General features: G+C 38.6%; 2 protein-coding genes across 2 annotated transcripts in view; both read right to left on the bottom strand.

Annotated features, from left to right (window-relative positions):
- The window catches only part of c1qtnf2 (C1q and TNF related 2), a 5,456-nt gene extending 3,202 nt beyond the window's left edge, over positions 1-2,254 (bottom strand). Inside the window, exons 1-2 of the mRNA XM_014008710.1 lie at positions 2,017-2,254; positions 288-545 (exon numbers count right to left, since the gene is read on the bottom strand). Of these exons, the coding sequence (XP_013864164.1) occupies positions 288-545; positions 2,017-2,044 (286 nt within the window). The 5' untranslated portion in view covers positions 2,045-2,254. The remainder of the gene's footprint in view (positions 1-287; positions 546-2,016) is intronic.
- An 887-nt stretch (positions 2,255-3,141) lies between these two features.
- slu7 (SLU7 homolog, splicing factor) lies at positions 3,142-11,401 on the bottom strand. Its single transcript, XM_014008742.1, has 15 exons — positions 11,252-11,401; positions 10,963-11,136; positions 10,433-10,586; positions 10,275-10,355; positions 10,022-10,186; positions 8,275-8,340; positions 8,051-8,182; positions 7,853-7,950; positions 7,707-7,774; positions 6,768-6,907; positions 4,364-4,525; positions 4,179-4,280; positions 4,012-4,089; positions 3,631-3,750; positions 3,142-3,551 (listed from the first exon to the last, which is right to left on the bottom strand). The coding sequence occupies exons 2-15, from the start codon at positions 11,130-11,132 to the stop codon at positions 3,372-3,374; spliced, it is 1,716 nt and encodes a 571-aa protein (XP_013864196.1). The 5' UTR covers positions 11,133-11,136; positions 11,252-11,401; the 3' UTR covers positions 3,142-3,371.
- Between the last annotated feature and the right edge of the window lie 186 nt (positions 11,402-11,587).

Raw genomic sequence — 11,587 nt, forward strand, 5'->3', positions numbered from 1 at the left:
CTTCCTAAAAACGCTGCAGGATTTTTCAAACATGCATGAATGAGTCAAAGCAAGGCTTTGGGCATGTTTTATGAGAGTATAACATTATAACAGGACATAAAACTCAAAAAATGATTTTACATGATATTGCTCCTTAAAATGAGTAAAATTTACATTTCTGTTTCAAAGGTCAACTCATGGCAGCCATCTTGAATCCCTCTTTGGCCTTCGTTGGTGGTTATAACTACTYTAAGCATGTTTGGGTTGGAACATAACCCCAAAACACATCAATTATTTACAAGAACTACCTCTTTCTCCTTTTTCCCCCTTTTCTCCATCTTTTCCATCTGGACCGTCCAGCCCTGGTGGCCCCATCGGGCCCGTAGACCCWGGTGCTCCAGGGGAGCCGTGGTTTCCCGGTGGGCCTGCTGGGCCTGGCAGACTGCAGACCAGCTGGGAGGAATGGACGGTGAAGTTTCGAGCCCTTTTTGATGCAGGGTTCGTCGACTGGGAGGCGACAAATGGGAGCAAACAGATCATCACCCACATCTGGAGCAKAGTGGGGACTGAAGACAAACAAGAATGTGATCATGTTAAATAAGATTTGGGTTTGTGTGTTACTCAAAACCAGACGATATGTAAAGGCCTAGCATTCATTGAAGGAATGCATAATGCATGCTTGTGTTGACAATTGGTGGAATTAACCATTTAGTTTCAACCTTGTAAAAGACGTTTTGCACTGACATCACAATATTATACAATATAGTATATAAAGACTCTCAGCTACTACCAAATATCATTTTAGCCTAATATCTGTAAAATTGACAGAGTTATCATCATGAAATGAGTTCATATCAAAAGTTAATCAGTTGAAGGACACACAATGATTACTTCCTAAGAGTTTGAATAATATCAAACCAGTGGTTCATGAGATATTTTGCTAACCAACGAACAGTTCATCTCCAACAGTTAACGATGAAGTTTTTAGTAAAGCTCTCACACAAATGAGTAACAGCTGGAGTGTGTTGTTAGCCACTGTCACACCAAACTGTAGCTCTTATTCTGTAAATTGGACTGAATTACAGACATTTTTGTGTTTTTCTTTAACCATTGAATTGGGTTGCTTTGAAAACTGAATCAGCTGTAGTTGTACATCCAATGATTACTTTCTGAAAATGATATTAAAATATCTCCAGTGGTTCATGATATATTTTAACACAGATTGAGTTGACTATTAATAGTTAATGGCAACATTTTAAACAAAGATCTTGTGCAATCTGTTAATCTTCAACATATTTATATACTTTGCTCTCCCACGACCGCATCTTTGCATTTTTTATTGTTACTGCATTTTTATTCTTCTTGTCTTATTTCACTGTATTTTATTGTTTTACTGTGTGCATACTGTTACCTTGCATTACTATTACAGTTTATATATTCTTTTGTTGCTGCTCTATACATACTTATATATGCATATTCATATACTATATTATGCATACATATTTTTACTTCAGCACTTTATGTAAATGATACATACTTGCATTTGTGGTTGGATGCTAACTGCATTTCATTGGCTCTGTACTTGTACTCTGCACAATGACAATGAAAGTTGAATTGAATATGTGTTGCAGATCAGTCTCAACTACTACCACACCAAATTTTAGTTCAATATCTGTTCCATTTGCAAAGTTATTGCAACATATATATTTATAAGTCAGCGGCTGTGGCAGCCATGGAGTCAGGCAGTTGTAGATGTTTATTCAGTAATTACTTTCCAAAAGTTTCCTTATAGTGTCTTCAGTTGATAAATCAAACACAAGAACACGTATGCACCTTTTGGCAGCGGGTGATAAAAATTCCAAAAAAAGGGGGGAAATAGACACAAAGTTTATGTATTCATTCCTACAGCTAAACAATCTGGGTTTGATTCTTTTACTTTTTGCTTTATGAGGAACATCAACTAGAGTCTTTCAAATTCAATATGCTGCACGACTGTAAGAAGACCAGAAAAGAAGAAGAAGAAAAAAAACTACTCACCCACATTAAAGTCATGGCCCCAGGACATTTTGCAGCTCTGTCTGCACAAAGGTGCAGCTTCCTCGCATGTGTTTTCAGTGATCGACTGGATCCAACATTCTGCAAGAGATCTGCTCAGCCCAGAGAATCACAGTCCAAAACATCCGCCCTGTTTCTACTGCAGGGCCCAGAAAATACRTTCAACATGATGTCATGATGTTCAGCCTTACACAGCTGGAACAGTCACACAACAGCTGTTCACAGACTCACTGGGAGAGAAACATGGAGAGGAGAATAAAAGCAAAGTCAGATTTAGAAACAACCTCAAAACATGAACTGCAGCTGTGTAAAACGAACTGTCACAGTCTTTATGTTTGGTGCTGTCATACAAAAGGTGAATGGTGGTAGGTTATCTGGGAATTATTGTYCAAATTAAAAACCATCAATTTCATAAAGGGTTAATACAGTATGTTGTTTGCAAACTTCAAATTTTTCTTTTTGGCAAAAATTACCCTAAAGTTAGAATTTAAAACTAAAAAAATAGGTAGTGTGTTGTTTTTGCCTGTTTCTTCCTGTTAGCAACGTATGTCAGGAACCATTTGACAAACTTTAAAATGAAACTCTTGTAATAATTACTGGATGGGCTCTACAACTTAACATTAGAAGTCAGTCTAAATCAAGATCACAGAATTAACTGTCTGTGGATTTTACAGAAATGGAGCTAAAATTTAGTGCAGTAGTAGCCAAAAGTTGTTCACATTGTTACTTTTAAGGTTTGACCAAAACAGCAACAGGTCTTAACTGAATCTATATGAAATGTTTATTTATTCACTCTACATAAATGTAAAATTATTGCAGCTCTTTTTGCTTTATTTTATGCACAGATACATGATATTGTACTAAGAAAACCTGATAATACAGGTGTTGCGGTTTGGAAAAACATACTTTGGAGAGTTTTGAAGCAGAATAAAATTATTTTATTTAAAATTGCTTTTGTGCTATAACACACCAAACTAAATTGTTTCAGGCCGATCAGTTAAAAACAAACATAACTGTGTTTTATTGACTTAGATGAGAAGATAAAATGTCTTTTTGCACAATTTCACATTTACTGGTCAATTTGCATAAAGAAACTGAAATAAACAATTTTAGACAAATACAAGTTTATTATAAAATGCCTTTTTCTAAAGCAGTAGAACAGATTCCAGTCATGACTAAAGGCTGAGAAAACAAATCAAAATCATACAAAACAGTTTTCTGCAGAATCTCTAAGAAGCATAATTGTTTGTGAATAAATTTAGTCAAATACTGTACAGGATGTTCTTAACATTTTTAAGTTATTATTATTGTTTTTTCCATCAGGGATAAAGATGAGGTCACTGTCCGAGAAAAGAAGCCATGGGATCATCGGGCCGGCAGCGTTTCATCCTAAAGGCCTCCAGCTCCTCCTCGGTTGGAGCTTTCACCTCCTTCAGGCTGTGGTACGGCCTCTTCCTCTCATCCAGCTGCATCATCGTTTCCACTTGTTTCACTCGCTTGTCCTCAGCTTCCAGAGCCTGGGTGGATGTTTGAGAGGTGAGTGGGGTTTAGTCACATTTACACTGACCTTGAATAAACAAACAAAAAACGTTTTACCTTTTTCAGCTTCTCCTTCTTCTTTTCTTCATCCTCTGAGTCGCTGCTGTCGGAGCTGTGCTTCTTGTTCTTTTTGTTCTTCTTTTTCTTCTTCTTGTCTTTCATCTTTTCTTGATGCATCTGATGATTAAAAAACACAAATATGACAAATTTATAATCTGATCTATGCCTTTAACCCCTTAACAGTCTTTGCTCCACCAGTGGCGGTTTCTGCCTTTAAACGTTTCCCAACGCTACCGGGGGCTTTTATTTTGAAATCCAGGTTGACAGACGAGTTCCCCCGGCTCTTACCTTTAGTTTGATACCCTTTACAAAAAAATCAAAGACATCAAAAAGCTTTTAAGGAATTTCAGGGTTGATTGTTAAGTCAGGGTCTCTTACCTCCAATAAAGTCTTCGGCTGTTCTTCGTTCTGCGTCTCTGTTACTCCCTCATCAAATGGAACGCAGTCTGAATTGTCCTGAAGGTTGATTTAAGACAAAAAAAAAAAAACAAAAGTTAAAATAAAAATGAATTTCTGTGCATCAAACATGTGACTGAAAGACTTACTATCTGAACCCCGGTTTCTCCTGTGCAGTAACTCTGTTTGACCATGGAGTGACAGCACTTGTACCCCCAGAAGCCATCCTTCCAGAACGAGCCCCAAATACACTACAAGAAAACAGAAAATCTTCATCAAAAAGGTCCCAACTTTAGCAGTGCTTTCACAGGAGCCGTCTCTCTGCCATCCTCACTGTGTGGTTGTTGATTAGGACGTCCTCCTCGTATTTGGAGCGGGCGACGGCCTTCTCCTGTCCTTTCAGGACGGCGCCGTGACGGGAGTACTCCACGTAGTCCTCCGTCTGAGCCAGCAGCAGCTCCCGCGGCGGAGCGTCCAGGTGCTCCTGACCCCCGTACTGAAGTCACACAACAGCAGAGACTCAGTCAGCTCGAATATGAGAAGTCATTAAGGCYTCTCAGGTTAAAAGACTGRAGGTTTACTTGTGGTTTCTAGAGTTTCCAAAAGTAGAACGGGAGGCAGAGCTTTTGGTTTTCAGACTCTTTTCTTGTGGAAACAATTTCCAGTTTGTTTAAGTCAGGCTGACACTGTTGGGGCTGGACGGTATGACCTCAAACTCATTTCACAGTTTAAATTGAATCCCTTCACAGTAACGGTATATATCATTATAGAAAATTTTCATAAAAGCAAAGATAATGTAATTTTTAGAGCTTTTTTCGGCAGAAAACTGTAATAATCAAACCCAGTATTTTTGCTGTAGTGCAAATGAACATAACAGAAGTACAAAAGAATGTTTTATATATATTGTAAAACGGTTTCAACAACAAAAACAAACATTCGCAAATTTTCAGCAATATCAAAATAAAGTGGATGTCATTACCGGTACTTCAAGTAAAATTAGTCATTTAGACATAAAATGTTCAATGTTATCTAAAATGTTATAGTGTGACAGGACCTTAAGCTGCACATAGTCCTGTCATAAAACTATTTTAGTTAACTAGAATATAAATGAGGTGAAGCCAAATAAATCTAACATCAGCCTGCCATACAGTGAGCTTCTGCCTGTTGAAGTGACCCACTGCTCTGCTGCGCGCTCATCTTCATCATCAGAGCAGAAGATGACTGTTACATTAGCAAGATGGATTTATGACTGAACGAACATCCACGTCTTTTTTTAATCACCTCTGTGAGTAACAATACATAAAAAACAAGTGTTTTCTCTCACAACTTGGGTGTAAAAAAACTACGGTTGTTAAAGCTTCGCTCTGCGTGACATGCAGCTGGAGAGTGGGTGGGGACGATCCCGATATAACTTTTCTACAGCAGGAGGGAGAAGTTTTGAGGATTTATTCTCTCTATACATGTTTTAAACACTATATTTCTTCAATTATTTTTAGATTATTTTGAACTCCTCCTGCTCAGTTGTCTCTGCACTCAGCCCTGTTGACACAAGTGCYATGACGTAAATGATGACAGGACAGTAGAGGGTAAATTTCTACTGTAGGCCAACTTCATACAGTTTCTACCACACAGCCCTACACTCTGTCTATTGTAGGCCTGTGTATTGGCAYGAATTTGGCGATACGATACATATAACAGAGAGGTCATGATACGATATATTCCAAAATATTGCGATACTGTAAGCAAGGCAATATACTGCGATATATTGCAATTTTTTTGTCCAAAAATTCTATTGAACAAAAACCGCTTACTGAAAAAAAAAAGAAAAGCTAATGTTTACTTACAATGCTAATGCTCTCTTACTCTCTGGCGCTCAAGAGGTAGAGTAGCCAAATAGCTGGCTCACTGGTGCCAACTAGTGGCCAGAGGTTGAACTACAACATAAAAATGAACGGTTGGCAAGAAGGTTGACATTTTAAACCTTAATTAAAAATTGATACAGGGCTTTAGAATATCGATACAGTATCGGGAAATGAAATATCGTGATATTTCAGTGTATCGATATTTTCTTACACCCCTAGTCTATTGTTACGACTAGATTGAAGACCTTCCTGTCTAATGAAGGCAAAGGTTTGATTAGGCTTAGGTTTCCTTAGTTAGGCTCAGACTGCTGGAGGACAAACTGAGCACATTTCCTCACTCTGCTGCTGTCGTTAGTCACTCTCCTCTACATGTTTGTTATAATTATTTATATCAATGTTTTCCTTTGTCTCTCTTCCTAAAGAAAAAGACATTTGGACAAGTCCTTGTGTGCCTCTTTCCTGTCCTGTCAAACCCAGCTGGTCGAGGCAGATCACTGTCTGTCCTGAGCCTGGAGGTTTCTCCCTGTTAAAAGTCTTTCCTTTCCACTGTTGCTAATGTGCTGCTCAGGATGGGAGACTGTGACGAAGTGAAAATTCAACGTAATCTGCTGGCTTCCTTAGATTAAGAARTTTTAACTAATTGGCCTTTATAACACACGTGTGTTTTTTATTCACCCTATATAAAATCAATCAAATTGAACTGAATTAAAGAGTTGACATTTATGACCAACATCAAAATTCAGACAAACAAATATCCAATTTTCAGCTTCTGACATCTACAAACAAACTAGTTGAAATGAAGCAGAAGAAAACACAAAAGAACAGAAACTATAAAAGCTATAGTAGTAAATCAACAAATCAATGTAGGTTGTGTACCTTCTCCAGGATGCTCTCCCTCTGCATTTCTTTAAAGTCCTCCTTCTTAACTTTGAAGGAGCGGTGGAGCAGCTCCAGCTTGGTGGGGTCGGCCTGCAGGTGGACCTCAGAGCCCTTCTCATACGCCTCCCAAGCAAAAACTGTCACAAAGAGGCAGCGGTCAGACAAGGGAAACTGCATTTCCTRGAACAGTGACTGGAACTTCATCAGCTACTGAAGATTAAGGCTGCCACAAACTATTATTTTTATAATCGATTAATCATCGATTATTTTTTCGATTAGTCGACTAATCAGATAATGTGTTGATTGAATAAAAAACATAGAGCTTATCGTGCCAGAATGCAGCTGCTATTATATGACCATCATTAGATTTTAGCTATATGCTAACTAAAAATAATTGCTGTTGAAGGCAAGTTCTGCCTTGCAGATATTACACAGGTTTCTCTTTCATTTTCTTAAAATGATCCCACACTTTTGAGCTCCGTTGTCAGGTAGCCATGATACCAGAGCCTGTCTGTATAATGTCTTGTGACGTCCACGGCCTACCCCAGTTACCAKTACTGTGCATGTGTGTCAAGGACAGAAAGGCAGATATGGCAGTGGAAGATGTCAAAGCAGTTTGGAGAGAAAAAGTAAAGAATAAAAACAACAAAAAAACAAAACAAAACAAAAAACGATTAATCGATTATTAAATTAGTCATCGATTATTTTAATAATCGATTAGTCGTCGATTAATCGACTAATCGTGGCAGCCCTACTGATGATCTGACTGAACGACACCTTTGATGACGACTGACTGACTTGTTATATCACAACAGCACCAAGGTTACAAAAACTTTCAATTCAATCATTTCAGCAGGAAATAAAAACATGAAAATTGTTTCAAAAGCCCTAAATTAAGATGTTCTGAAGAGGAGGAAAAGTATCTTTGGGACCTACGTTGTGTTTGAGCCATGCTGATCGTGTCCCCGGAGTAGCGAACAAAGTTGTCTCCAGCGTACCCCACTCTGGTAGACAAAAGCAGTTTATTAATATTTCAGTGTGATCAAGTGAGAGCTGGTACGAAAATATTACCCAGAACTCACTCATCAGGGTTCATGCCAGTGTTAGAGTACGGGTTCTCCCTCATGGCTCGGGTCTTTGGATCGTAGTATGCAGAGTTTGGATCCAGATTTCTCAAGTACTGGGAAGGACAAACAAACAAAATGATCAGTCAACTGTTTACATGGTGAACAAAAAAAGAGAAAAAGGAATATATGGAAAAACAGTTTTTGTCTGCTTACCTTAGCCGTATCTTCTCTAATACGCAGATTTCTGACAGTGATTCGTCTCTTAGAGTCAAAGTTCTGACCGGGCATGTCGATGTCATCTGCGTATTTATCCTCATCCTCGCCTTCGCTGTCATGTTCCCGTTCCTGCACAAGAAAACAAACAAACAGAGAAGTCATGTTTTCATCGTACATATACTTTACAATTCACCATTTACACGGTGTTACTGAATACTTACGGTTTGGTCAAGTTTTCCWGAGGCCAACTCATCCTGAAGTTTCTGTGCTTTCAGAGTCCTTTTGGCCTGAGATACAAATAAGAAAAATGAAGACTATGTTGCTGTTTCACATTAGGATACATAAACAGGGTTGCACATAAAATTTTTGTTCTGGTTCTCAGGGGAGAACCTAGGGTTGTTGCTCGGTGCTCATATTTRCCTAAGCTCATTTAACACATTTATCTATAGGGCATTTATTATCATCCTGTTCTGTTTTATGACACCTTCTATCAGCTGGCAATGTCTCTGGACATCATGCCAAATCACAGCTTTTTTATTTTTACTCTGCATACAGTTTGTAAACTATCTAAGTGGCCAATGAGCTGACCCATGGTCACATGTCATCTCAAACTGAACATTTCATGTTTAAATGTCTGTTAGATTACAATGACTCTGAGATGTACAACTCCTGTAGTTTGGCCTTTTAGATCTTTGGCCTTGTTTAAACCAGCTTTCCACACTCTCCAGACCAAGCAACAAATATGTTTTATTTGTTAGACTGATTTCTTTTTTTAAAGACTTTTTTTTATTCAAAAAGACTATTTAGATGGTTTCAAATCATGTAATCATTTCAAATTATTTATTCTTCATATTTTAATATTTATTGAATTACATTTATGCCAGAGCAGCTGTGCCACAGTATGATTCTAAATATAAACTTTTTAGCACATAAAGAACCTTGTTGTTACCATAAAATTGTGAAGAATGAAATTTGTGAATGTTTCTGATACATTAAAATAACATTTAAACCTCATTCTCCTAGAGAACGTGGCATGTTTTTATTTTTTTGGATGGGGGGTGACGTTAAACAGACTCATCTTTGCTTTGATATGTGGCAAATAAATGTTCTTCTGTTAGAGGTGGTTTAGAAGAACTCAAACAGTGAATCTCACAGAAAGACTCACAGCCTGCGTGCGCTGAGGCGCGTCCCTGTCTCTCAGGAGGAGAGAGTTTAGTCAATGATGCGAAGTTGGACAGATCTGTTCGATAACGATGCTCTGAACATATATTTAATATAAAGTTAGGTTTTAAAGACCAAAGTCTCTGGTAGTTCAGGAGAAAAGTGCAGGAGGAGATGTCAGGAATGATCACTGCAGCAGCTGCTTCCACTGTCTCTGCTGAAAACAGCTCTCACTGAAAGTCCCGCCCTTCTCTGCTCTGATTGGATAAAACAGCTCTGGAGTTCGTCTGATTCGTTGAAAGCAGTGTCAGTTTAACCCTTAGGGTCCCACTGCCCTTCTCTGACAGAACAACTATCCAGTCACACCAGTGAGGCTGGATTTTTTTTTGTATTGTTTTGTTTGTTTTTAAGAAATCTGGTTGCATTTGTGACCCTGCTAACTATTGTTTTCACAATCTCAGGTACAACCTTTGGTACGCAAGGGAGATTTATGACATTCCATCTGGTGGGCTTTTTCTTTTTTGATCCCGCATGTGCACCTGCACACCGCTTATGTGCAACTCTGTACATAACATTGTTTTACTGAGAAAACCACATAGCGGTCGACTTAAAGTTCATCTATGTGCAACAAAATAGACAAAACTCAGCTAATGTTAGGTGTGACTTTGTGAATCGTAGAAAGTTTTATTTAACCAAACCAGGACTAAAGCTGCTCTTCAGAGAAACTATTTTTACTTTTTTTATTTACTTGTTTCAAAAAACAAGAGTAACAGTCAACAAAAGCTTAATTTCCTCCTGCAGGCTTACCAGATCCACTTTGGCGTACTCCTCAACAATGCGCTGGTGCTCCTCAGGGTCATAGCCGTTCCAGCGATCACGTTTCCCATCGTAGTCCAACGAGAGCTGAACCTGAGCYTGTTCATCTGGAGCTATGCCTGTTCCTGTGTATCTGGCCCCAACTTTTCTGGGTCTCTGATGGGACCAAAACAATTAACAACTTGTTTAGACAGTGTATTTTTTTTCTTTTATGGAATAAAAATTAGTAATTTAAATATTTTACCTCCAAACAGTCTTTCTTCTTGTGCGTTATGGCCCCACAGTTTTCACAGGCGCCCTTTCGGAATTTAGTGGAAACGGTGTTCTGCATAAAGACAAAAATCAGGCTTTAAAATAACTTGACATGATCTAATGAGCGTTAGGCATCCAATTCATACTTGCCTCCTGCACTCCTCTCTTGTACCACTCTCCAACAGTTGAGAACTGCTTCTCATTTTCAGTCTGTGGTCTCTGATGCTTTAGCGTGGGCCTTTTGGATGGGTCGATGTACCACGGCACTGATGAAATATACTGTGGGATGTGAGGGTTAATATCTCTGGGGAAAGAGAAGAAACAATGTTTAACAAAAACATGTTACAGCTAATACAGAGCTTATCATACGGCTGATATACACCCCTCAATTCAAGCATTTTTCTAATTATTTTAAACTACTTAAAAAAATTATGACAAGGGTAAACAAGTTTACTAATCTGTTCAAAATAAAAATAAAGCAGAGTCACAAATAAAGGTTCGGGGGAAAACAAAACGATTTTCATATTTTAATAGCAAGCTATAAGGCAGTTGACTAGTAGTATCAGTTTGGGTATTTTGTCTAATATTCAAGCCCTMTTCCAAACTATAAAAACACAACAATATAAAGTTCAAGCCGTTTCAAAGACTCCCAGCACCCACAGGAACACACATGTACTCACTTTCCCTCCTCGTCCACCTCAGCTGGTGCGTTTCCGAGCTTCCTCTGCTCCTCCAGCTCCTTCTTCTTCCTCCAGTCCTCCCTGGTCATCTTCTTGGGCTCATCCAGGCCCACAATGCCCTCAGAGTTGGCGCTGGTCTGCTCGGCCATGACTGGATCTGCCTGCATCATCTTTCTGTAGTAAAACACAACAGCTGAATGTCCTATACACGAGACGAGTGCTATTTTTCTTACGACACTGACTGCTTCCCACAACTAACCGTTTAACACGAAAAAATATATATACTTACTAGTTATTTGTCTTGGTAAAATCGAAGAAAATGCTGAGTCAGGTGTATTTCCTTCGTAAACCTAGTTATTTTCTTCGCGAGTCGATCGTTTCGAAGCTTGTTTGTGTTTTGGTTAATACGCCATCGTCGCCATTTTATTTGTGCTGTCTTGCGTCATGCGTGCTTTCTTCTTCGGTGGTGTTTTTTGTTGCACTACTCTGAATCGAGATCGGAAACAGCGACATCTAGTGGAAACAACGACCTTTTTGAGCAGACTCAACACTTTATACATTTTTTTACACAGTTTGACATGTTTACTTGTTTTTATTGGATTTTGTACATTTTTCCCTTGTTTTG

This window comes from Austrofundulus limnaeus, unplaced genomic scaffold (genome assembly GCF_001266775.1).
Source record: "Austrofundulus limnaeus strain Quisiro unplaced genomic scaffold, Austrofundulus_limnaeus-1.0 Scaffold1, whole genome shotgun sequence".
In the NCBI taxonomy this organism is placed as follows: Eukaryota; Metazoa; Chordata; class Actinopteri; order Cyprinodontiformes; family Rivulidae; genus Austrofundulus; species Austrofundulus limnaeus.